Source organism: Dromiciops gliroides, chromosome 6, assembly GCF_019393635.1.
Source record: "Dromiciops gliroides isolate mDroGli1 chromosome 6, mDroGli1.pri, whole genome shotgun sequence".
Lineage (NCBI taxonomy): Eukaryota > Metazoa > Chordata > Mammalia > Microbiotheria > Microbiotheriidae > Dromiciops > Dromiciops gliroides.
The window spans coordinates 188,285,987-188,313,335 of NC_057866.1; the positions used below are offsets into that span (position 1 = coordinate 188,285,987).

The 27,349-nt window shown below is 40.1% G+C and overlaps 2 protein-coding genes across 4 annotated transcripts in view; one reads left to right on the forward strand and one right to left on the reverse strand.

Annotated features, from left to right (window-relative positions):
* PALLD (palladin, cytoskeletal associated protein) overlaps positions 1-27,349 on the forward strand; it is a 536,515-nt gene that overhangs the window by 467,501 nt on the left and 41,665 nt on the right. For all 3 annotated transcript variants that reach the window (XM_043971007.1, XM_043971008.1, XM_043971009.1), the window contains exons 11-13: positions 2,993-3,685; positions 23,026-23,161; positions 26,854-26,952. In XM_043971007.1, the coding sequence (XP_043826942.1) occupies positions 2,993-3,685; positions 23,026-23,161; positions 26,854-26,952 (928 nt within the window). The remainder of the gene's footprint in view (positions 1-2,992; positions 3,686-23,025; positions 23,162-26,853; positions 26,953-27,349) is intronic.
* CBR4 (carbonyl reductase 4) overlaps positions 3,670-27,349 on the reverse strand; it is a 103,864-nt gene continuing 80,184 nt past the window's right edge. The window contains exon 5 of the mRNA XM_043971013.1: positions 3,670-3,744. Within this exon, the coding sequence (XP_043826948.1) occupies positions 3,704-3,744 (41 nt within the window). The 3' untranslated portion in view covers positions 3,670-3,703. The remainder of the gene's footprint in view (positions 3,745-27,349) is intronic.

Consider the following 27,349-nt stretch of genomic DNA (forward strand, 5'->3'; position numbering starts at 1 on the left):
TGTCTCTGTCTCTGGGGTATGTTCACTTTTTTTTTTTCATGCAAAGTACTAAGCCACTAAAAATGGGATCCATAGGAAAACAGAACATCAGCCTAAGCTTTTCACTGCAGTAAACATAGCTGAAGTATACATCGACTACATCTTCATTATCTTATAAAATGCTAGGTCATTTGTAATTTCCAAAGCATTGATTAAATAGAACACTTGGAAACAGACCTTTAGTCACTGACTGAGCCCTGAGTGGCCTTGCAAGGGTGGCAGAGCAGCCCAGTCCCCATGAAAAAAAGCTAGGACTAAGGGGGAAAAAGTGATGCTGATATATAGTTTGCCATGGCTTCCTGAAAGAGCCCTTTTTGGGAATGCTCCTTAGGGCTTGGTATAGATCTTGGAGCTCTCCAGAGTTTTTCAAATATCTCCACATCAGATAAAGAGTGTGGCATGGCAATGTCTTTATAGCTACCACACAGCAGCTGTTGGCTGGTGCCAGGCCAGGCTTAAAAATATAACCTTGGCTTTGACCATTTTGAGCCAGCTTGGCGCTGAAAAACAGCCATCTATCTAGACATGGCTTTGAAGAGGCTTTCTCGCCACACCAGGTCACTCCCCAACCCAGCCATGTCATTCCATTGAGCCATAGACCTTTCCATTTTTAAGTGCCCTTGTGCCGGGATTTGGAGGCCATGGCAAAGAGAGCATCCAGGGGAAGAGAAGAGAGGAAAGGAGTAGTGTGGAATGAGTTATAAAGATGGTCTGGCTTTAGGGTGAGTGGTTCTTATATTTCTATGCCTGTCCTAAAACATGTCTCTATAAACATGGCCAAAGGAGACATGTGCTAGCTAGGAAGCATCCTAAAACCACACAGACATCTGTAAGTGTCAAGGGAACAGTGAATTCCCAGCTGTGACACAGCCGCTTATAAAGAAGGAACTCGGGTGGATTTCAGCATGAGGACCACACAGAGTCACAACTAATGGATTCTTTGATGCTAGGGTCTTATGGAGGGGGCTGGGCTTGCTTCTACTTACATTTTTTTTCAGCTACCAAGAAAATAAAAAAGACCACCTTGGTTTCTTAGGCTGACTTTTCACCAATTTATAAGAGTAGAGGCTAGGATCAAACTGATTACTGTTCAAGTGGTTAAATGATGAAAGATTCAAACTAGAGAGGAAAGAAGGATTTCCATTCTTCTTCTTTCTTTCTTTTTTTTTTTAGGCAATGGGGGTTAAGTGACTTGCCCAGGGTCACACAGCTAGTAAGTGTCAAGTGTCTGAGGTCAGATTTGAACTCTGGTCCTCTTGAATCCAGGGCCGGTGCTTTAACCACTGTGCCATCTAGCTGCCCCTGATTTCCATTCTTCTTGGCTGATTTCCGCCTGTGTTCTTACTAATGAAACCCTCCTGAAGTCTTTTAGGACTTTTGAAAGATTCCTTCTCTTCCTCCCTGCCCCCCCCCCCCAATTTCTATGTATTTCTTTGAATTCTTAAAATTCTTGGGTCACTTTGTAGTTAAACAGCTAAAGATGAGAAAGCAAGTATTTCTGTTTCTGAAAAGTTTGGTCCAAAAAAAAAGTGAAGTAATGTAACTGCTCTCCCATGAAATGAAGTGTTTTTTACTCACATATATTATAGTGCCACCTTCTGTTGAAGTTTTTGTAAACAGCCACAGGTGAAGAGTACTTTTTCACTAAAGTGCCCTGCTTCAAACATGTTTAATACATAATTATACTAAGAAAGAAGCTAGTCAGCTGAGAGTATAGGGATTAACTCATCATCTGGTTGTTATAGCTAGCTGTAAGGGGAATTCCAAATTTCTTAATTCATTTTAGAGTTTGGGGAACTATTCATAAATAAAAGACTATTCGTTGGTCATACCTATATTAAAGATAAATGTCTCATTCAGAGATTTATTGTAGACACTTACAATGGCCTTCTTAATTGGTCACAGCTCATTTGAATGTGTTTAGTTTAGCATAAATAATGGATAATTACAGAATTTAATGTTTTAAATGCTATGCATGTATTTAAGGGTTTTAGAGTGATTTGCCATAATGATTAAAAGTGATAAGTAAATTATTATCTAGTATTTGCCGAACAAAATAATAATAAAATTCCATGAGAAACTACTGCCTTATTTTTTAAATTATAATCCTTAAATCAATTAGCAAGTAGTCTTCACTTTGTATTTCTATTCAGACTTGACTTTCTCCTCCATAAAAACTGGTTATTAGTTGAAAGCTTTTTTCTTTTTAATCCAAAGGAATATTTAAAGACCTTTTAGGAGCACCAAATAAGGCAAATTAAAACTGACTGTAATTCTTCAACAAAACTGGATTCAGACTAAAAAAGTTTGGAAGGGACAGCTAGGTAGCTCTGTGTATAAAACACCAGCCCTGAATTCAGGAGGACCTGAGTTCAAATTCGGCCTCAGACACTTGACACTCACTAGCTGTGTGACCCTGGGCAAGTCACTTAACTCATTGCCCAGCCCCCCCCCCCAAAAGAAAGTTTGGACAGTTTTTTACCTTTTACCTTTTTTATTTCATTAATTTTTTTTAAGTGAGGCAATTGGGGTTAAGTGACTTGCCCAGGGTCACACAGCTAGTGAGTGTTAAGTGTCTGAAGCCGTATTTGAACTCAGGTCCTCCTGACTCCAGGGCCGGTGCTCTATCTACTGTGCCACCTAGCTGCCCCCCCTCATTAATTTTTTAATGGCCAGAAAGAGAAGGAAAAGGGGACTTTTTCTCACACTATTTCTAGTAGAGTCACAGTGAAATTTACCCCCAGAAGTCTGGCAAAATTTCCCTATGAAATGCTAAGTGAAGGTTTCGATCGTTTTGGGTAAAACTTCAAGAAGGTTTCCAGATAACTAGTGATTTCTGCTTGATTTTCAGCCCATCTCCTTCTAATAATTGCGAACTTTGGAACTTTTATATAAAGGTTATTGTCTTTCCAGCTTAAGTGACTTGTTCTTCTTTTCTGCTCTTCTCACACAGGGACCCTTTGAAAATACAACAATTGCAGAACCAAATTAGACTGGAACAAGAGGGCAGCCAGTGGTACCATCAGCAGTCAAGCACCCCACAGAACCCTCCCCCTTCCCCGCCTTTCCCTCCTCCACCATCTTTCCAAGAGCTTGAGGCCAGTCAGTCTGTCGCTTTCCCAGATCAGATGAATGTTCTAACCTCCCACTCTTCTCCCATCATGCAGTCTTCCAGCTCCTTCAACTATGCTAGGCCCAAACAATTCATTGCTGCTCAGAACATCAGCCCCGCCTCGGGTTATGTGACTCCTTCTTCTAGTTCTTCCACCTCCAGCCTCCCATCTCCCCTGTCTCCAACAGCTACTCAGAAACAGTTCGGCCGTGTGCCCGTGCAGCCCTTCTCTCAACCGTTTCCCTCTGAAGGGGAGTATCTGTGGTCTCCTTCTTCGCCCTCTCCTCCTCCTCCTCCTCCTCCAGTCTTTAGTCCAACCACAGCTTTTCCCATTTCTGATTCCTTCCCACTCCCTCCTCCCCCTCCTCCTCCTCTGCCAGGGTCAGCCCCCTCCCCTTCTTACTGCCCTTCTCCAAATGCTCGATTTGGTCACTGCAATCAAACACCAGCAGCCTTCCTCAGCTCCATGTTGCCATCCCAGCCTGCTCCCATCTCAGTCAACGCGTTAGGACTTCCGAAAAGCGTTACTCCTGTGTAAGTATGGCCCTTTGGTTATGTTGTTTCTGCTTTCTTCAGCCCTTTTTTTTTCCTTCCTGTGGGGGAAATGAGGGTTAAGTGACTTGCCCAGGGTCACACAGCTAGTAAGTGTCAAGTGTCTGAGGTTGGATTTGAACTCAGGTCCTCCTGAATCCAGGGCTGGAGCTTTATCCACTGTTCCACCTAGCTTCCCCTCAGCCCTTTGTTTTTCACAGATGTTTACACACACATACATATCCACTCTGTTTCCTCATAACTGTTTCACCTCATCCTACTGTATCAAAGATAGTTTTTTTCAAGATGTTGGATATCAGGTACATTCACAACATCATAGACCTAGAATTGGAAAGATCTTCAGGCAGCCCTTTGACTTTAAGGATGGAGAAACCGAGGCCCAGAGAGGTCAAATGATTTGCCCAGAGTCAAATAGAATGTTTCTATTTCTATAGAAATGAGCAGAATTGGGATCTGAACCCATTTTCTCTTGTCTCCCAAACTGGAACTCCCTTCACCACACTGCCCTCTGTTGCCTAATCTACATCATAAAATGCCGGAGCTAAAAGGATCCATTCGAGGTCATTGTCTTCCTCTTACTGATGAGGAAATTAATGTTGCAGAGGTGGAGTTATTATTATTATCATCATCATTGTTATCATCATTTATTATTGTTCTTATAAGCCTGAGTCTCTTTCACCCAGGCTGGAAATGAAGCAGTTACTTATGGGCCTGATCTCACTTGACGGGCTCAGGAGTTTTGACCTCCTCCATTTCTGACCTGGACCACTCTGCCCTTCCTTAGGAAGCCTCCTGGCCCCCACTCCATGGTGCTCCCTGTCTTGGTGCTAGAATTAGAGCACACATCTGATCAGCTTTAGCTATACTTTACCTCAGAGCTCCTGAGTTCAAGCAATCCATAACCCCATAACCTCCCCAGTTAGAAAAATTCTAAGCATGCAGCACCATGCCAGGCTCGAAGTGATTTTCCCAAGGTTATAAAGCTAGTCAGTAACAGAGCCAAGGTTAGACTTTGCTTGACTCAAAATCAAAGTGGCAGTGTATTGTGTAATAAGATTTTTCAATACTACTCTTATACATTTTTCACAAGGAGCCTATAATTAAACTGGCAAATGTAATTCTAGTGTCTTCTCCAGTTAGATAGGTTTGAAATGTTAGTTGCCAACAGTGTTTTATAGTACATAAACCAGTCTTGCAAGACAACCCAAAGTTACTTTATTAGATTCTTTAGCTCACCTCATTTTACCCAAAAGTCAAATAGCTGATGTGAGGCAACCTGGTACAATGAATAAGGAACTGGCCCCAGGGACAAGAAGTCCTGTCTTTGACACCTACTGAGTGTTGATCCTGAGTAATTTAATCTCCCAATGACCCAGTTGCAGAGCAGGTTAACTATCTGCATTGATGGGAGTTCCCTATTCAATCCCTCAATCAATCAATAAACACTGACTAAATGTTTTCTTGTGTGCCAGGCATCCAAAAAATGGTCCCCTCCCTCAAATGGCTTCCATTTTGAAGTTGGGGGAAAACGGAGACAAGATAAATACAGAGTAGATAGAGGGGAAAGATTACCTGCTGGGGAGATCAGAAACAGCCTCCTGTGCAAGGTGGCATTTGAGCTGAGATTTCAAGAAAAACAGGGACTCTACAAGGAGAAGATTCCAGACACAGCGGACAGCCTCCGCAAAGCTATGGAAATGGGAGAAACAGCAAGGAGGCCGGTGTGGCTGGTGTTTGCGAAGGGAGTGATAAAAGACTGGAAAGCGAGGCAGTAGCCATGTTATAAAGAACTTTAAGGGAGGAGAGAGAACACTACTGTTTTTAAGAGGACCAGTGGATTTTATTGAGTAGGAAGTGACATGCTTCTACCTGACATGATGGTGATGTTCTTCATAGGAATTGGGAAATTGAAGAGAGATGACTTACAAGGTCCTGGAATTTGAAATACCCTATAGGCAGTTGGTGATTCAAGACTGGGAGAGAAAAGGACTTGCAATTATCTTCATAGAGATGATAATCAAATCCATGCCATGGGATGGAGAGGAGGAATTGAGAGATTGTAGAAAGAAGAGTCCTACAGCAGAAGAACATCAGGGGACAGCCACATTTAGTAGACACGCTATGTCTAAAGACACTGAGAAAAAAAAAGTCAAACAAGGAGGAGAAAAATCAAGAGAGGGCTGTGAGGAACACTCAGAAGGAAAGTCCTGGGGAGGAAGTTGGCTCTCAATGTCAGATGCTACACAGAGGTTAAGAATGAGGATTAAGGAAGAGGCCATTAGAATTGACAAGAGATCATTGGTGACTTTAAATAGTTTCAGTTGAATAATGAGGTCAGAAGTCAGATGACAGAGGATTTAGAAGAGAATGAAAAGGCGGGAAGTGAAGCCTCTGAGTGTAGAATGGCTTTTTCTAACAGATCCATTCATTTCCCGCCCCACCCCACCCTCCCAATACCAAATACCTGAGAGACAGCAGAATCAGGAAAACCTTAAAAAAAAATTAAAAAGAATCAGGAAGAGCTAAGTTGAAGTCCTTCCCTTAAGATATACTGGCTTTGTGACCCCCAGACGAATCCCTAAAACTGCTCAGTGACCAGGCAGCTCTCCAAAAGTGTAATTTGTGAAAGTTTCTCGTGTGTGTGTGTGTGTGTGTGTGTGTGTGTGTGTGTGTGTGTGCGCGCGCGCGCGCATACATACACATATTCATTAGTGGAGAGAGTTTCTGGGGGTTTGGGGCAGGGAAAGAGGATGACAGCAAGGGAAATATCAAGGTAGAGCATCATAAATCAGAACTTTTTTTTAAAAATGTAATGCCTAATTTAGATATTGCAGTTTCTAAACCACAAGGAACTTGCTTTTTCCATCATAAGCTTACACATATTCAGTCTTTTCTCTTGAAAACCAAAGATGCCTCCACCCCAGGGATTATCAAACTTTTTCAAATCCTGGGTCCCTCTGGCAATCTGGTGATACCTATGGACCCCTTGTCAGAACAATGTCTTTAAAGGCATAAAATAAAATACATTGGATGATAAAGATTGTAATAGTGATCAAAATGCTTTGGAAAAAAAAGTTAACAGAGCTCAGGTTTAATTAGATTAGAACCCTGCTCTAATCAATAGCTCTGTATGTGCTAGGCTCCCATTATTCTGCAAAGGTGGAATCCTGTAGCTCGTAGACATGGGCAGCAGAAAGCCAAAAAGACAGGCTGCCGAAACCAGGAATACCAATCGGTTATTCAAAATCTCCAATTGAAAATAAATAATAATTATATATATATATATATATATTTTTTTGCGGGACAATGGGGGTTAAGTGACTTGCCCAGGGTCACACAGCTAGTAAGTGTCAAGTGTCTGAGGCCAGTTTTGAACTCAGATACTCCTGAATCCTGGACCGGTGCTTTATCCACTGTGCCACCTAGCTGCCCCAAGAATAATTTTTTAAATGGCTCGAGTCTCCCTTCAGACTAGGCACAACCTCAAGCAAAGCATGAGTTGATTGTGGCTGCAGGAAACTTCAGCAGGTCCAGCTTTTCTGCTCTCCTTCCTCGGGCGGTCACATTCCTCACTGGTTGGTGTTGCCGGGGTCACTGGCAGAGAAAATATTGCCCCCCACACAAAGCTGTTGACAGATACAAACATAGCACTGTTAAGCCAACCAAACCTTTCAGATGGGGAGGGGGCGGGGTGAGGAGGGAGTGAGGAGAACACAGCCTCAGGAAGGAATCTGTTTGCACTCATAAAATTAATGTCCTCTGCCTCCTTCCCTGTTACTGGTGGCTCATTTTAAGGCTTCCATTTGCTGTTAGCCTCCTCCTCTGATGCTGTAAATCAAGCTGGAAGAGGTGGTTGGAATCAAGTGGATTAAGGAATTCCGCACAGGGAAACAGGGCAACATTTCTACTTCTCTTTGAGGCTAAGCAGCTGGCCAGCCTTCTTCTCCAAGCCTGTGGGGTAAATCCTAGCCTTCTGCCATCACTAGGGTTTCACCAACTTTCTCAGCCACCTTCACATTCCCACGACCTTTTATCTTAAGGGAGTGCCACATGACATAGCCAGAGAGAGTGCCACACACTGCTTTCTCCCCATAATTGTCCCTTTCATATAATTAGATCCTCAGCTTTGAAATGTTACCCCCAAAGCCTCTGCAAGCCAGAGCATGCATCTACCAGCAATGTATTAATAATCACTTGCATTCTCCAGGAACTCTAAGTACCGTGCAGACATTATCTCATTACTCCTCCCTCTTCTCATAGGGAGTAAATAGGAGGAACCAAATTGTCATTCTGTTTGAAAGAAATAGTCACACCGAGGATAAGGGGATATGCCTGTGGTCATGCTAGTTACTGAGTTGGAACTAGTCTGACTTTGAGATTTTGCCTTGGTAGAGAGGTGATGAACAATGCAGAATGGGACATGCTTTCAGACAAATCCAATGTGTACATTTACTTTGCTTAATTATACTTTTTGTAACAAGAGAGGGTTTTTATTTGGTTAGGATTTTTGTTTTGTTTCTTTGCTGGGGGATGGGGCTGGGGAAATAGAAATAGTGATGTCAAAAAAAGGGGAAAAAATCAATGAAATATTTAAAAATAAGCAGAAGATAACAGAAGAAAGTTTAGAAGGAGATATAGGCAAGCAATGTTGTTGTGACTTCATTGAATTTAAGATATATTTTAAAAGAAGCTATATTTAACAGTTTCATATTTTAATATACAGGGTGGACTAAAAATCACATAGGGGTCTGATGTTTTAAGCTTTTTGAAAATTATTTTTTCTTTATTTTTCACCATAAGATTAGATTTTTCACATTTAATGTAAGTTCATTTCCTATATACACTATGTATATACATGTATATATTAAAAACAAAAGGTAAAGGAGTTATTCAATATTGAAACCCCTTTGTGACTTTTAGCCCACACTGTAAAAATCCTCTTTTTCTAGTCTTTGTTTATGGATATGGTCATGTTTAGATAGGGTTATTAATCAAGTTCATCATTTTTTTAAAAAATCATTATAAAAGTGTTGATTTTTTCTAAGATTGTGATTTGTGTGCACATTTTAATGTGGTCCCACGTACTTGATATTTGGTATTTCCAGACCAAAGTAACATATTCAAAATGAGCAAACAAAAAAATTGTTTCTGGTTTTAGCTGAATTGTTTTATTCGAATGACTTGAGCATTTGAGTTGGTTACAAATGAGCACATTGAATTATTTTCCTAGCATTTACTATGTTAAGGGATAGTTGAAGGATCATATAACTGGGATGCCTCAGTGTTTCTATGATAATAGTAGCATGGCAGCTTTTTAAAATATAGACATTTGCGGGGGGGGGGGGGTAGGAGGGAACTAGGTGGTACAGTGGATAGAGCACCAGCCCTGGATTTAGGAGAACCCGAGTTCAAATCCGGCCTCAGGCACTTGACATTTACTAGCTGTGTGACCATGGGCAAGTCACTTAGAATTCATTGCCCTGCAAAAAAAAAAAAAATAGACCTTTTTTTGAGCCATTATATCAAAGAAGTAGATGGTGCTGTATATTTAGAGCCTTTGAAACCTGGGTGATTCTGGGCAACCTCTCTCAGGCTGTTTCCTCTTCAGTAAAATGAGGATAACAGCGTCTATCTCAGGGCTATTATAAGGATCAGAGGGGATATAAAGTGCTTGACCAATCTTTTTTGGGGGGGGTCGGCAGGGCAATGAGGGTTAAGTGACTTGCCCAGGGTCACACAGCTAGTAAGTGTCAAGTGTCTAAGGCTGGATTTGAACTCCGGTCCTCCTGAATCCAGGGCTGGTGCTTTATCCACTGTGCCACCTAGCTGCCCCAGTTTTCATAATTTCATAACTAACATTCAGTTTCAATTGTTTTGCTGGTGGTGTTCTTTCCATTTACATTGTGGTAGTTGTTGAGTATATGGTTTTCCTGGCTCTGTGTACTTCGCTTTACTTTTGTTCATGGGTCTTTCCATGCCTATGTTCATCATGTTTATCTCCTTTCTTCTAGCACAGAAATATTACTTATATAACACAGGGTGGAGAGAAGAAAATAAGCATTATATAATGCCTCCTTTGTGTCAGGCACTGCACAAAGCCCTTTACAAATATTATCTCACTGGGTATTCACAATAACCCTGTCAGATAGTTGGGTACTTTTAATATCCCCATTTTATAACTGAGGAAACTGAGGTGAACAGAGGTTTGGTGCTTTGTCATACAGCTAGTAAGTATCTGAGGTCAGATTGAAATTCAGGTCTTTCCAACTCCAGGCCCAGCACTCTACTATACCACCCTAGCCATTCCTATGTTGGCATATTTACCTAATTTTTTAATCACTTTATTAAATCTGATTGAGAAGTAAGTCTCAGTCCACAGAGCCTGCTGAAGTAATAGCTACTTCTTGTTAGTTGGGCAGCTAGGTGGTGCGGTGGATAGAACACTGGGCTGGGAAACAAAGACTCCTCTTCCTCAGACATTTACAAGCTGTATGACTCTGGGCAAGTCACTTAACCTTATTTATTTCAGTCTCCTCATCTGTAAAATGAGCTGGAGAAGAAAATGGCAAGACGACTCCAGTATCTTTGCTAAGAAAACCCCAAATTGGGTCACAGAGAATCTGAAATGACTGAATAACAATTGTCTTTCTCGTGTAGCCAGAATCATGCCCCCATCCACCGACACAAATCATAGTTCTCGTTTTTTGTTTTGGGGGTTTTTTGTGTGTTGAAAATAGTATCTTTTTGTGGCCTTTGGAATGTATAATTGGAGCATTGCCTCCAGCATATTAACTCAGATGTCAGGCTCATGAGAAGTACTGAACCACATGGTTCCCACCATCACAAGTGCCACTGTGCCCCACTCTCCATTTACCCCTTCACCCCCAGCAATCTTTAAATTGGCTTCTAAAGGATAAGGCTGTTTGAAAATGACTTCCCATTTAGCTCATCAAGTATATTAAAAAAACAGAAAGGGGAGGCAGCTAGGTGGCACAGTGGATAAAACACCAGCCCTGGATTCAGGAGTACCTGAGTTCAAATCCGGCCTCAGACAATTGACACTTACTAGCTGTGTGACCCTGGGCAAGTCACTTAGCCCCCATTGCCCCACAAAAAACAAAACAAAACAAAACAAAACAAAACCAGAAAGGTCTAATGCATGCAAAAAATAAATACATACACAGTAACAGAGATTTTTAAATGAAGTGGGTACTTACTTGTGGAATGCCTAAGGAAAATGGATCCCTGCAGATCACATATCAACTTAGAAAACCACAAACTAACATTATCTCTGTTGTATTGTATTTATTTTTGTTAAATATTTCCCAATTGCTTTTTTTTTTTTTTTTAGTGAGGCAATTGGGGTTAAGTGACTTGCCCAGGGTCACATAGCTAGTAAGTGTTAAGTGTCCAAGGCCGAATTTGAACTCAGGTACTCCTGACTCCAGGGCCGGTGCTCTATCCACTGCGCCACCTAGCTGCCCCCCAATTGCTTTTTTAAAAACTTTGTATTTTATTTTTTCCAATTACGTGTAAGATAGTTTAACACTCATTTTTGTAAGATTTTGAGTTCCAAATTTTTCTCCTTCCTTTCCCTCCACCTCTCGAAGACAGCAAGCAATATGATACAGGTTATATAGTACAATCATGTTAAACATATTTCCACGTTAGTCATGTTGTGAGAGAAGAACCAGAACAAAAGGAGAAAACCACAAGAAAAAAGAAACCAATAAAAAAGTGAAAATAATAATATGCTTTGATTTGCATTCACACTCCATAGTTGTTGGTTTTTTTCTGGATGTGGGGAGCATTTTCCATCATGAATCTTTTGGAATTGTCTTGGAGCATCTATTGCTGAGAAGAGCTAAGTCTATCACGGTTTATTATCACACAATGTTGCTGTTACTGTGTACAATGTTCTCTTGGTTCTGCTCACTACCCTTAGCAGTTCATGTAAATCTTTCCAAATTTTTCTGAAATCTGCCTACTCATCATTTCTTACAGCACAATAGTATTTCATTACATTTATATACCAGAACTTGTTCAGACATTCTTCAGTTGATGAGCATCCCCTCAATTTCCAATTCTTTTCCACCATAAAAAGAATAGCTATAAATATTTTTGTACCTGTGGGTCTTTTCTTCTTTTTTATGATTTCTTTGGGATTTAGACCTAGTGGTGGTATTGCTGGGACACAGGATATGCTTCTTGGGCATAGTTTTCCCAATTGCTTTTTTGGGGGGGGCGGTGAGGCAGTTGGGGTTAAGTGACTTGCCCAGGGTCACACAGCTAGTAAGTGTTAAGTATCTGAGGCTGGATTTGAACTCAGGTACTCCTGAATCCAGGGGCTGATGCTCTATCCACTGTGCCATCTAGCTGCCCCCCCCCCCCAATTACTTTTTAATTCAACTCTGTTGTACTCAGGAGTGTTATAGTCCAGTGTCTGACACCCTTTCAGTGAGTAATTGTGAATACAAGGAGTTCAAAGAAACATGGAAAGACTTGTATATATCAGTGCAGAATCAAATAAACAGAATTAAGGGGGGAGGGGGAAGATACACAATTGGAATGTGAGACTCTTGAGGGCAGCATCCATGTTTTTGCCTTTCTTTGTATTCCCAAAACATCTCTCAGTGCCTGGCATTGCATTAGATGCTTGTTGCCTGAAAGATAATGACTAAATTTACTTGGAGATAAGTTCCAAGTAAATGAAAAACTAATGGTGGTCCCAGAGAACAGATAATGAAAAATATTTCCCTGATCTTAGCTGCCAGGCCAGGGACTAGCAGAATGTTGCATTTATACCTTATGTTATACAGTATCAGATATGGTCCATGTTTTTGCTTGGCAGTTCTTTTTTTTCTTTGTATTAAAGAAGGATTCAATTCTGAAAGGATGTTGTAGGGAGTGGGGAGCCTCAGGGGAAGGAATCCAAAACCAATTCTGATATATATATATATATATATATATATATATATATATATATATATATATATATATATATATTTTTTAAGTTATTTTCAAAGCTCAGAAAAGACCATGGTGAAGGGATAAATATAGCATATTGGAAGGTTGTGGTTACCAAGAACTATTAACCCTTGTTCTAAACTAATAATAATAGTAACTGCTACGTGCCAGGCATTGTGCTAAGCACGTTAGCAGTTTCATCTCATTTGGTCCTCATAATGATCCTGGGAGGTTGTGCTATTCATTATCCCCATTTTACATTTGAGGAAACTGAGGCAAACAGATTAAGTCTCTTGCCCAGGGTCACACAGCTAGTAAGTGTCAGAAGCCTCATTGGAACTCAGGTCTTCCTGACTCTAGGCCCAGAGTTCTATCCAGTGCCCCACTTAGTGACCTTGAATTCTTGAACCACTTTGCGTTGAGGTGGCAAACAGTAGGGTATCTATTCTGTACTGAAATGTATTGGGGCTGAGTGAATGAATGAATATCTAGCTACTGGCTGGCTGGGGTTCTGCCCTAGGTTTCCCTTAGGATAAAATCCAAGACTGGTGTTTAGAGCTGCCTGAAAAGTTGTCAGTACTAGCTTCCCTCCCACTTACTTTACTCCACCCCTACTACCATCCTGAGCAGACAGAAAGCTGAGTGTTGACACGCTCCTGAACCCGACACCACATAGACTGTCTGAGACAGGGATAGCCCAGGATGGAACTAGCCCCCTGCAGTAATGTGTGCTTAGATGTGACTGATTCTCTGATAGACTTTGGGAATCACCAAGTGGTCCAAGGAATTTTCTTTTGTTCTAGTTACTGTTGAAACAGTGCCCTAATGGTAACACAAACAATGGACCACTTTGATGCCCCCTGTGAGACAGAAGAAACGAGAGAAAAAAGGAAAGATAAACTCCTTGCTTAGACTAAACATTGACCTCCAATGTGTAGAATTAACCCAATTAAGGCAATTCATTTAAAGGGAGAGAAGACCCATATTCCAGTGCACTGATTAGCTATCTTTCTCATATAAGCTCCTATACAAACTAAGTTTACGTATATCATTTTTACTGCATTTTCCCCAGTACTCAAAGAAAACCCTGACATATTTAGAAAAATTATTTATGTCTACTACAATCAGCCTCAAAGGTCATGGCATATCTCAGGGTTTGTTTTCAACTGCGAGGATACAAAGTGCATAGGGAAATTTTCATCATATTATTTGTCTTTTGGACAAAGTTTTATCTGCTCATTTGCTAAATGTATTAGAAAGGAATGCATGTGTGTGTGTGTGTGGGGGGGGGTGATTGCTTTGTTAGAGAACCTATTAGGCAGCATAGTATCCAGAATCAATTCTGAAGTTAGTGACTTTTCCTCTAAATATATGATTACAAGTTTGCTACATTTCCTAGTGTGCTTTTAATTACATCTTGGTCAAATTGACTTCAACTTTATTTGTTTTTTTGTTTTGTTTTGTTTTTGGCAAGGCAATGAGGGTTAAGTGACTTGCCCAGGGTCACACAGCTAGTAAGTGTCAAATGTCTGAAGCCGGATTTGAACTCGGGTACTCCTGAATCCCAGGCCAGTGCTTTATCCACTGCTCCACCTAGCTGCCCTTGACTTCAACTTTATAAATAAAGTTAATAGGAAAATGAGACCTTGCATGTAGCAATTCACTTTACAGACACAGATAATCCATGAGTCAAGGAATATCTATAACACAGTGTAATAACAATTGTTGAATTTTGAATAAGAGCAACTGGATTCATATCTCACCTCTGCAACATAGTAACCATGAGAACTTGGGCAACAACTCACTTAATTTCTCTGAGCCTCAGTTTTCTCATCTGAAAAATGAAGGGGATGAATCAGATGACCTCTGAAGGCCCTTCTATGATCGCATGAACTTACCATCATGTCTGAGTTTTTGACTCATCACCAGATCTCACTTAACAAGAGGTAAAGAGAATTTTTAGTATGGGGAAAGAAAAAAAAAACCTGACTTTCCAGTTAGTAGACAGACACATAATCTTTTAAATCCAAGCTGTACTCTGGAGGTTTGGGAGTTCCTGATATGTACTGACAGTACTGACCTAGACTACTCTATCAAGGGAAGGATATTCTCAGGGTTGATTCAGTAGCCAAAAAAAAAAAAAATGACCTCCTGTGATTTGACAGTGGTTGCATCTGGAAGATTTTATTTTCCAGATGCTTTTGTATGTGTATGTGTTTAGTGTGTGTTTTTTCCAACCACATGAATATTACTTAAAAAAAAAAAGATGACAGTTGACATAGTATTGAAGCAAAAACAAACAGGTCCATAATAGATTTTGTTCATTTGGGGCAAGAGTATTTACCCTGATTTTTGGGGCCCTACATTTACTGTGTGAGGTCTTTCTTGAGTTGGGTTTGTTTTGGAGTTAAGGTTTGTAAATGGGGTCTTTTTGCAGGTTTTTTATTTCAATCACCCAATTTCTTTTTTTTTTTTAAGATCTTTTCTGAAGAGTTATCCTTTGTTCTTGTAGACTAATTCTTTTTGTTTTCTGATAGATTGCTTCTAACATGTAAATTGGGGTCAGAAAATGGAATAGAGAATCCTTTTCTCCACTTGGAGATCTGAGTTTAAATGTAGAAATAAGTTTCACTTGGATCCCTCATGAAATGTATTTAACTTTGGCTTTTTGGACAGGGAGACTGCAATCTTTAACTTGCACAATTGTTAGTCTAAGCACAGGGAATGGCCTAATCCTGGCCTAGCAGGAGGACTTCATGCAGAAAGTTTGGGAAGGCATGCCCACAGCCAGCTTGCACCGTGTGTGCCCCAGCATGATTTAGCTTTTCATATAACAATCACTAACTGTCCAAACAGATACAATTGGCACAAGTTTTATGAGAGGAAAGCTCATTCATCCTCTGTGCACCATACTCTGTTCCATGACCCCAATTAATACTGGTTCTGGTCCCATACTCATTTCCTACTGCTTTATTTCTCTGTTAATATTACCAATATATTCTTCCTTTTGACTCTTTCCTCATATTCATCCTCTTGTATCCAATTTATCACCAAACGTTTTTATTCCTTCCTTCAAAATATCAATTCAACTACCTTTTCTCTCCCATTCCCATTGCCACCATCTTAATCCAGGTCCTCATCATCTCATAACTAGAATTTAGTGCAACCAATGGTCTTCTTGCCTTTAATTCTGCCTCAATCTACCCAGCATACATTGCCATACAAATCTCCTTAAAACACCATATTATTCCCTTGTACCTCACTGGGTTGATCTCCCCCACACGTGTGTTTTTTTTTTCTTCCCCATTCACAGCAAACCAAAGACAAACTAAGGCAAAAGGAAGTTTAAGTCTACACCAGTACAGAGAGTAACTACTACCCTGATGAAATAATAGATCCACAAAAGATTGAAATATCCAAAAATAGATTTCTAATTAGGATGACAAGATGAAAGATTATAAGATAACCAGGCTCCTTGCATTTTCCTTTAAAAAAAGACTAGCCATATTAAATAAAAAGGAGGAAAAAATAATGGCTAAAATTATGCGAAGTAATTAACATTTGCTTTTCCAAAAAAAGAGAGAAAGAAAGTTAGCAAAACAGAGTGCCCGTACAAATTTTAAAAACAGAACAAAACTAAGGGGGTAATCAATGCAGCTAAAATACTAGAAGTCCCAAAGATGGAGAAATAAACAATGTAAGATATTCCAAGAGATAGGCTTAAATGGATAGACGACAAAGAAATTAAGTGAGATTTAACACGTAAAGAAAATCCTAAGAAGAATTGATAAAAATTAAATCATGAAAGGATCTAAGGCTGCAATTACAGTAGACTTAAAAAGATCAGGAAGAAATATCTTTTTACTGACCATTAGGAAAATTTTGGAAAAACCAGAAGCAACCAGTGCTAGGTCCACGACTGTTGAAAAAAATGGATAGCACTGACCAAGTAGAATACAAATGACTGATATGGAAGATAGGTCAAAATGAATCAATCATAGAGTTGCTGTGATGGAAAAATAAGATCAGCACTATATGTTAGGCAATCATTTAAGAAGCCTTTTTGGAATTATCCAAAGCAAGTGACAAAATACAAATAACTAACACAACCCTGATTTGGAAAAATCTTAAAATGTAACTTTCAGGGGGCAGCTAGGCGGCTCAGTGGATAGAGCACTGGCCCTGGATTCAGGAGGACCTGAGTCTAAATCCGGCCTCAAACACTTGACACTCACTAGTTGTATGACCCTGAGCAAGTCATCTAACCCTCATTGCCCCTCAAAAAAAATGTAACTTTCAAAGACACATGATTAAACTCCAGCAACACAGTGACAAGAAAAAAATCCCACAAGCTGCAAGAAGGAAGATAAATTTGACGAAGGAACATCAATCAAGATCATAGAAGATTTTTCTAAGGAGACAAGAAATGAATGGAGAAATCAAATATAATGTGTATAAAATTAAAAACCATGGATGGCATCATGAATCAACAATTATCTATCCAAGAACACCAAGTATTCTGTTTGAAGGCAAAGAAGGACTTGGAAGAGTTTTCACAATGATATTTATTTCAAAGCAATCAGGCCATCATGCAGAAAAAAAGATAGGTACTTAAAACAATTCACATTTTTCAGTGAAGATAAACCAGTTCATTTCTACTCAACAAGCAATTTATCAATTTCCCTGAATATATATGCTGGAGGTGCATGTACAAATATGTTTAAAAAGAAAATAAAAGCAACTAAGTTTCGTACATACACATATTCAGAAGAGGATACAAAATGTATTGTGATTTTGTTTTGTTTTGTTTTGTTTTCCCAGCTACTGGTGCCTTCTCTCTAAGGTTAGCTCCCCTTTACACAGTACTGATCTCCTTTGCACAGTCATTTACATGCTGTTTCCTTCATTAGAATGTAAGTTTCTTGAGGGCAAAGACTGTGTTGATTTTTCTTAGATACTTGCTCTTAGCACAGTGTCCAGTTCATAGTAAGTGCTTGTTGACCCAGTTCAGCAGGTCTCTTCATTCAAAGGTTTTCATTCACATAGATTTTTCTGTTTCACTTCTCTGCTGCTGCTGCTCAATCTGCTTGAAATGTCTTCCCTTCTCCTATCCAATTCTTCAAGGCTTAGCTTATGTCCCACTCCCTACATCAAGCCTTCTGTAGTTATTCAAACAAACAGCATGTTTCCTCTGTGGTATCTAGAACCATTATCACACAATTTAACATTAGACTGGGAGTTTTTGTTCAATATGTGATAGTATTGTCTTCTCTTCTAAAATGCAAACTTCCTACAGGCAGGTACCATGTTCTAGATTTCTTTTGTAACTAGAACATATAAAAGGAACTTAATGATTACCAGTAAGTTGTTATCCTCTAGCACCATAGTCTATACAAAGCTAAATCAAATAAATTCATGCAATTTAACTTATGTTGGTGAAGGGGAAGTCATCTCTTGGATGAAAGAGAAGGCAGTGTCCACCTCAGCCTAAGTAGTACCTGTCTGATGCATACTGGTAGGTAAGGGGGGGGGGGGAGGGCAATACACAAGATGACTGTGGTTTTTATTTGGGTAAAGGTATGATTTTAATTGCACTGTTTGGAATGATGAACTAACTACCTGTGTGGCAAGAACCCAAGGAAAAGTGAATGGCCTGCCTCTTATATTACCCAATGCATTCCGTTAAATTCATTACAGAGCAAAGTATTCTGAGAAATGTGTTTCTAATCCTAGCTCATAGTTGAGTTGTTTACTAGAAGTCAAGTCTAGAAATACTCTATTACTTTTTGTCTTATCATTCCTCCCTTTTCTCCTCCTTCCAGTTGTCTCAGCTTTCTCTCCCCTTAGTTTATTGACATAAATATTTTAGCAGTGCTTATTTACATCACCATCACTTCCCAATAACTGTCTCCACACACACATGTCATTGAACTCTACCTTCTAACAAAGAGGTAATCCATCACAAGAATCCCCTTTGACATTTGGGACCTCTAGAATAGCTACCCCAGGTTCAAGGCTCTTATGAAACCACTTCTACTCTGAATTATAATGAGCCCCCAATGATGTGTCCTTTTTCTTTTATCAGCCAGATAACACAAATCAAAATAAAGACATTAAGTGAAAAAGTATGGGAAGGAAATACAATATGGAACATTTCACCACAGAAATCGGGTGTACACTCTCCCACAAATACACACACTAACAAAGGAAAGATTGGACATGCAACAGAGATCACATCTTACAGAAAGTATACAAGTAACTACCTTATACACATGAAGGAACAACTCTTACAAGATAACCTGTGTCAGGGGCAGCTAGGTGGTGCAGTGGATAAAGCACCAGCCCTATATTCAGGAGGACCTGAGTTCAAATGTGGCCTCAGACACTTTACACTTACTAGCTGTGTGACCATGGGCAAGTCACTTAACTCTCATTGCCCCCCCCAACCCCTCCCCCAAAAGAAACTCAACAAGATAACCCATCTCTTCTTGTGACGTTACCATCCTGCTCCCACTTGGTGAGACGTTTCCACTGGCCATGTTGCTCAGCTGATCTCCTAGTACTGCTGGGCACACAGATGCAGCTACATCCTGCTTTGGTGGTTACCTATAGTCTTGCATTGGTGTTAAACTTACCCAGCAGCGTTTTCTATATTCTCCTCCCTGCTGCCATATTCTGGCCTTAAACAGTTCAGGGTCACCTGTGGACCATCTCAGCTTCATTCTGCTAGTCTTGGAGAACAGCTTTTTCACCATACTCAAATAACAAAAGTCACGCAGAATGCTCCCTGGATAAAATTGTCTTGTCTTTTCTATGTCTGAGAGATTCAGTTATCTAATGTAAAGTTAAACATTTTCTGTTTTAGCATATAAATTAAGTCAAGCCAGAATAAAACTTAAGCATATACAACCAGGTTATTTTATTCCCATCCACCTGTCTTTTGATTCTTGCTTTCACCATGAGTATTGGTCAGCTTTTATGCTATATTTTGACCAGAGAGAAAACTTGCTATTTCCTTGTGTGGTAAAATATGAAAGTTTTTAACAGTCAGTTAGGATAACTGAAAGACGCCAGTTTTTCAAGGACCACCCTTTTGGGGAGGAGATGAACAGTCCGCCTCCTGCGCATGTCAGACTGCCTGCCGGGTACAGTCCGCCTACTGCGCATGTCAGACTGCCTGCCGGGTTTTTGACTTCCGGGGTGGAGAGAACGAGAGTAGCCTTTTTTTGCCTGCTTGGCGGGACTCCTGGCGGCGCGGCACAGACGGTCTCCCTCTCTCCAAAGGTGGCCTTTTCGGTTTGGTGAGTTTTTATAAGGAATATAGACTAAGCCTAGATTTAAGACGATTTGTACTGTATTTCTATTTTCCTATCCTTCTAATCAACAACACCTTATATACAATAAAGGCTCTATCTAGAAAACCAGAAGCTTCTTCCATTTACTAGTCTGGGAGATAAATTAAGGGAAAAGTTAAGTAGGGGAGATTTATGATCTAATATCCAATTTTAAATCTCACACTTGCAAGAGTATATAACAAGTCTAAATATTTGCCATATCTGAATGTGCCCTGTTCCTGTAATCCACCACCTCTCTGCAGTGAGAAGGAAGATTTTTTTCACTGTCAAGCCTCTAAAATCAAGATTAGCAGTTTCATCGATCACAGTTCTGTGGTCCTGTAAGTGCAGTTTTCTTTTACATTAGTGTGACCATTGTGAAAATTGTTCTCTTGGTCCCACCCATTTCTTTCTGTATCAGCTCATACAAATCCTTCTAAGTTTCTCTGTTTTTTTCATAGTTGCTGTTGCTTTTTACACAATAATATTCCATTACATTAGTACATTATAATTTGGGGCTGCTAGGTGGCAGAGTGGATAGAGATCCAGCCCTGGAGTCAGGAGTACCTGAGTTCAAATCCGGCCTCAGACACTTAACACTTACTAGCTGTGTGACATTGGGCAAGTCACTTAACCCCAACTGCCTCACCAAAAAACACCCCAAAAACCAAAACAAAACAAAAAATATATTATAATTTGTTCAGTGATTCCCCAACTGATGAGCACTTTGTTTCTGTTTTTTGTTTCCACAAAAGAAAATATTTTTTCAATATATGAGACATTTCTTTATGTGTTTGACACTTAGTAGAGATACTTAAGTTGCTATAGTCTATAATGTTTTCTAGAATGATTGGGCCAGTTCACATCTCCAACAATAATGTGTTTCTATTCCAATCTTCCTACGTTCCCTTCATCATTTATAATTGTCATCTTTGCCATTTTGATAGGGGTACTGTGAAACCTTAGAATTGTTTTAATTTGCATTTCTCTTATTGGTGGTTTGAGGTATATTTTCATATGTTGTCTAATAATTTAGGTTTATTTTCTTGAAAATAGTCTGTTATCTCCCTCTTTACAGCTCCCAGTTTGGAATTGTTCTGATGTGAAAACAATTTTACTCACTCTCATAGTTACATAATGGTCCATGAATAATAATGAGAGTGGACATCCTAGGAACATAGATTTAGAGCTAAGAAGGGTCTTATTGATCATTACTTCCACCCCACTAGTTTAAAACTCTCTTTACTTTATTACTTTGGTCCTTTGGAGTTTTCTGCATTTGAAATTACTCATCTTCACTGCTTGAAATAAAAATCAATTCCCCATTCCTTCTCGCAAGGATATTACAGCATTAGCTGTCTACCTTTGCTCTTCAACAAAGAAAAGTCTCTGTCTTTGCAAGAATCTTTAAGTGCTAAGACCTAGAGTTCCAAGGTCAAAAGACATTCTGAGCTCAGATGTAGCTCCTAACATCCTGGGAGAGTGAGTGGAAGTAGGGAGCAGCCATATCTCTTGGCTTACCTGACTTCCCTCAAGTCTTAGCTAAAATCCCACCTTCTACAGGAAATCCTTCCCGACCCCTCTTAATTCTAGGGCCTTCCCTCTGTTGATTATTTCCAGTTTATCCTGTATATCTCTTGTTCATACGTAGTTGTTTGCAAGTTGTGAGCTCATTGAACAGCAGGGATAGTCTTTTGCCTTTCTTTGTATTGCTTACTTAGCACGGTTCCTGGAACATAGTAGGTACTTAATCCATCTTCTGCTTTTTGGTTTTGTCTTGACTGATTTTCTGGGAAGAGGGGACATTGTGGCATGGGTAGGGAGGTGGAATTATAGAACTTGTATCATAATTCTAACGTTATTCTTCTCATTCTTCAAGTTTATTGATTGTTTTTGTTTTATCATGGAGGTCAAATTGTAATATTCTGCAGTACAGCTCTTTAATACTCATTAGTTTCTAGCAGAGACTTTTATTGTACATACCTGCAAAACCAACTTTCTGTGGATGATACACTCTCCCATTTCTATGTCTCACTAATACCAGGGCTGTCTATTTTATAACTGAAGCATTGAACTGTGGCTGTTTCAGGAACTGTGGCCTTCACTGATTTACTCCCTCTAATCCTCATTATAGCCTGAGTCAAGCAGAAGAAGGTTGAGGTAGAGAAAATGAAGACAGTAGACAGGTTCTGGAATTTGCTCAAGGCCTAGCAAAGTAAGATCCCTATAGACCAAACACCTAGCACCACTGATTTCTTTTTTTGTTTTTTGTTTTTGTTTGTTTGTTTGTTTTTTGGTGAGGCAGTTGGGGTTAAGTGACTTGCCCAGGGTCATACAGCTAGTAAGTGTCAAGTGTCTGAATCTGGATTTGAACTCAGATCCTCCTGGCTCCAGGGCTGGTGCTCTATCCACTGTGCCACCTAGCTGCCCCACACCATTGATTTCTTACTTCTGTAGCCACAGAGTGTTTTCTCTGCTCCTAAAAAAGATAATTTGGGTGGGAGAGAAGGGATTCCATTTTCTCTTGGAATTCCAAGTGGTCCCAAGGCCACCTCATTAGGTTCTAAATTTCCCAGGCCTCTGGAAAAGAATGTGGTTTTAAGGGAATATTAAACACTAAGGAAGGCAATGGGCCTAATACCCCAGGGCTTTGGTTTATGTAAAATGACATTATCCCTGGTTATGGTCATAGCCATCAGTGGCCAAAACAGGACTAAGATTTAAAACTAAGGTCCTTGTTGTCCCCGGCCCTTACTTATTTCCAGTGAAATATGTTGCCCTATAAAAACACTTCAACTTTTCAGCCCACAGACATTCCGAGGGCAGGTTACTCAAACTATAGCAATACCTTTCATGATTCTTTCCATTATTGTCTGAAGCAGATTTAGCAGAGAAAAGAATGAGAGTGACGAGCTGTTGGACTGTACGCTCTGTCTTTCTGTTTGAACTGGCACTAAAAGATTCATAGGCACCCTAAGACACTATCTTGCCTTAGGAATCCTATTGTGCTTTGTCCTGCAGGGGATTTCCAAAGAAGACTGGCAGAACTGCTAGGATAGCCTCTGATGAAGAGATTCAAGGCACAAAGGATGCTGTCATTCAAGACCTAGAAAGGAAGCTTCGCTTCAAAGAGGACCTCCTAAACAATGGACAGCCGGTATTTAATTATATATGTGGGCCTTGGACTTCAAAGGGTCCCTCGGTTAGCTGCTTGGAAAACCGCTGCATGTACTTTATTAAGCACATTTCTTAACATCCTTTGGGTTTGGTTTTATCTTTTGCTTTAAATCTCAGTTCTTATTGAGTTTGGGATTGGGGGCTTAGGTGGGGAGAGGAGATCTGGAATGACATTCTACTTCTTCCACACAGCCCTCCATGTATTCTTCTGAACCGTTTGCCTCTTTGGGCTACTCTGAGGGGGAATAAAAGGGGCAGAAGAGGGTCAGAGGAAAAATGAAGAGGGCAGGGATAGGGGCAAATTGTGTTGAAAGTGGGGGAGAATTCTGAAGTGGTTTCTATCTACCCAGGAATATGTGCTAGAATGAAGGCCTCTGAAGAGCCACACTACCCTCAATCCTCCCCACCCTCAGTAATGTTCCTACATGTACTTTCTATAAGATACCTCTACTCATTGGTATAGGTTTTCTTCCCCCACCCCCACAGACCATTTCCAGTCACTTGTGCCAGACCACAGCTACATGCTGACCCAGGACTTAAAAAGAACGAAGCTAGTTTCTAAAAACAGAAGTCTCTCAGCTATCTTATTAGTTTGCTACGCAGCCAGGCCAAAAAAAAAAAAGCTAGAGAAAAATTAACTCTGATCTTTACACCACAGGAAGGCTGAGTGAAGAAACTCAGGGTCTTGTAAGAAAGTACAACATGTTTTCTCCGCTCCACTAGACACAACTATTTCCTCCTTGATGTTCACTGCTGAGCCTCCTCTCAGTGGGTCCTAGTCCTCTAAGGCAGTTGGAAAACCAGGATTAGAGAGTTCAGCTATTTCCCAGGCAGAGAAAAAGAATGCCCTCTCAGGTTTTTGTCTGGGCCCAGCACCATGAATCATTACCTGGTTTTTAAACGGAAGGAGGAGAAAAGGTTCTTGGTAAGATTTTGCCTGGTCAGGAGCCTCTTTCAGAGTCAAAAATTCACCATTCCAGGCATATTTCCCCAAGGATGTTTATGATTGGGCCCTAGAAGGTGAGAGTACAGAACCGTAGCATGGCCAAGGCAGGAGAAAGCTATTGAATGCTGGTTTTCTTTGGGAGAGCATCCTAATAACACTGCAGGAAGAATGGAACACAAATGAAAATCTGCCTGTGAGTCTTCTGCCTGCAGAAGATTTCCACAAAAGGAAAATATTGACTTCTTGAAATAAGTGCTTGCATGTGTAAATGTACATGATTTGGAAGCGCTCCCTGGCTCTGTCAGCTAAAAGCCCTTGAAATACTAAACAAATACTTCATGTCAGCTTCTTCAAGCTAGGTAAAGGCACCTTTCCAATTTTTTTTTCAACGTTCCATATGGAATGTCTCTTGGTTGGAGCAAGTCCACAGGCTGTTTGTGCTTATTAATTAAGTTAAAAATGCATCCTAGTTTAGCAGTGTATAGCATTTATAAGGTACCCTGAAATATTCATATTTGTTAGCTTAAAGCAAATGAATCAGGACTTCCCTATATGGAAGAAGATGTTCTCAAGAAAGAAAATTTCCCTAATATCACATGATATTCTCTCACTCGGTTTTTTGGGGTTGGTGTGGGGTTTTGGTTTGGTTTTGGGTTTTTTTTTTTTGGCTTCTTTATACAAGGAATTAACTTTATCTCCATGGGGCACAGTAATAATAATCACTAACATTTATGTAGAACTTTAAGGTTTTCTGCAAAGTACTTTACATATATTATCTCATTTGAGCCTCACAACTACCCTCTGAGGTGGGTGCTATTATTATCTCTATTTTGCAGATGAGAAGCTAGTGAGTGTTTGAAAGAGGGCTTGAGGGGGCAGCTAGGTGGCACAGTGGATAAAGCACTGGCCCGGAATTCAGGAGCACCTGAGTTCAGATCCGACCTCAGACACTTGACACTAGCTGTGTGACCCTGGGCAAGTCACTTAACCCTCATTGCCCCACAAAAAAAAAAAAAAAGGAGGGCTTGAACTTATGTATTCCTGACTCCAAGCCCAGCCCTGAGTCCACTGACTACCTCAGTGATCTACTGACACAGAACACAAAATTAAAAATACATCTGCTTTAGTCTCAAAGCCTATCCCTTAATGAGTTAGACTTAAGATTGTCTTGGTGGTCTTGCTATGGACTAATAATGATGAACTTCAAATAGAAATGGTATGGATATTTAGAAAGTGAGCTATGTGTGGTGTTCGAGACATTGCAATTAATGTATTCCAACTTTTTTCTGGTGTTTGAGAGAATTCATTTGAACACTGACACCCTCCGTGTTGAATACCCTTCACTACCCCTGCTAGCCCCTACCCTTTCCTTTCATTCACACACACACACACACACACACACACACACACACACACACACACACACTACAAACACACGTTATCTGAAGTTGCAAATTATTTAAGCTTTAGGGCTGTTTTCAATTTGGCACATTCTTGGTTTCACTTCCTGGTTATAGCTGGGACCAGTACCAACCAATACTGGGAATAACACAAAAAAGTCCTAGTTTTGTAAGTTTCCCATCATGTTTTCTTAGCCACAGTGCTTCCAATAAATTTTGTGTCCATGTTCAGGAATTTTTTTTTTTTTAGTTTAGCTGGATTGAAATTTCAGACTTAGTAGGAATTTGGGTAAGAATGAATAAGGCCATATTTCTGCATGGACAGATCTAGCAGCCATGATGAAGTAGGAGTTACCTTTGAGGCTGACCATCAGAATATGTCTCCAGAATAAGCCCTTTACAACAGGCAGTGCTTAGGAGAGAAGAGAAGAATTTAGTGGCAGCACAGTAATAGGCTGGCAATGTATTTCTGAAATGTTAATTAATAGAGAATCGTAGATGAAGAGTTAGAAAGGACCTTGGATTCCCTCTCATCCAACCTTCTCATGTTCTCATTAAGAAATGCGCAAAGGTTAAATGATTTGCCCAAAGTCACCCAGGCAGTAAACATAAGATGTAGGCTTCGAGCCCAACATCTACAACCTCCAGTTTGGTTTGGTCTTTCCACTGTATCAGATTGAAAAATAAGACCATTTTTCTTTGCCCAGTGATACACCAGACACTCTTCGAGTTAAAAAATGATTTGGTAGATGACACCCTGGCAAATGTCTTTTCAAAGTCCTGTCTAAACTGGTCTGTTCACCTTTCAAGGTCTGTGATTATTCCATTCAAGGTATACATAGGTCACACCTTAAATACCAAAAAGTATAGGGATCCTTTGAAATTCTTACACATGTGAAAGTCAAAAAGTAAAGTGACTACCACTATCAACTAGTCTAAATGTTCCCTTATCTCCAGAAATATAGTCACATGGAAAACTGTGAGAAATACATTTAACTGAAGATCTGTTGCATTTCCCTTCAACATTAAAACCACGAACTCCTCCATGTGTTTTCCATGTGAGCTTCTGCCTTACCTTAAATCTCTTGTGTCCCACTGGATGGTTCTCATATTTAATGACCTCATTACCCAACATTGGGTTATGTCTTCAGGATCAGCAGGAAAGTAAAGGGAAGGACACAAGAGAGAAACCCAGAGTCTCTTCTCTTGCAGGTGGATGAGGGTGGCAAGAGAGTTGTAGAAAGACACCTATATCGTTCCCATTATTTTCATCAAGTGGCATTTCTAATCTGATCCTCTTTTTTCCTTGTTGGCTGCCCCCTTTAGAGGTTAACCTATGAGGAAAGAATGGCTCGTCGACTGCTAGGTGCTGACAGTGCCACCGTCTTTAACATCCATGAACCAGAAGAGGAGCCTGCTACACAGGTGCAGTGTTGTTTTAGGCTTTCTGAAAAAACAGAAAAATCATGACTGTTTGACTTTTTGGATCAGTTCTGCGGGTACTGGGGAAGACTCACAAAGTATTGAAACCATAACATTCCTGTAATAGTGAGTGGAGATCATCACATGCTTTTCCTCTCCTCCTTCCTTTCTCACCATTCCATCTTTTCTCCTGTCAAGTATCTTTCCACTTAGCCTCTCCTTTCACTCAGTTTTTTTTTCTCTGAGAAGGGAAGAATTCAAATTTGTGAAATTTATAGGCCAGGGACCTTTTTGTGATAATGCCTTGATCAATCCCTTAATGAACAAACATTTACTAAGTGCTACCTAAGTGCCAGGTACTATTCTAGACTCTGGGAAAACACACTCACACATACAAAAT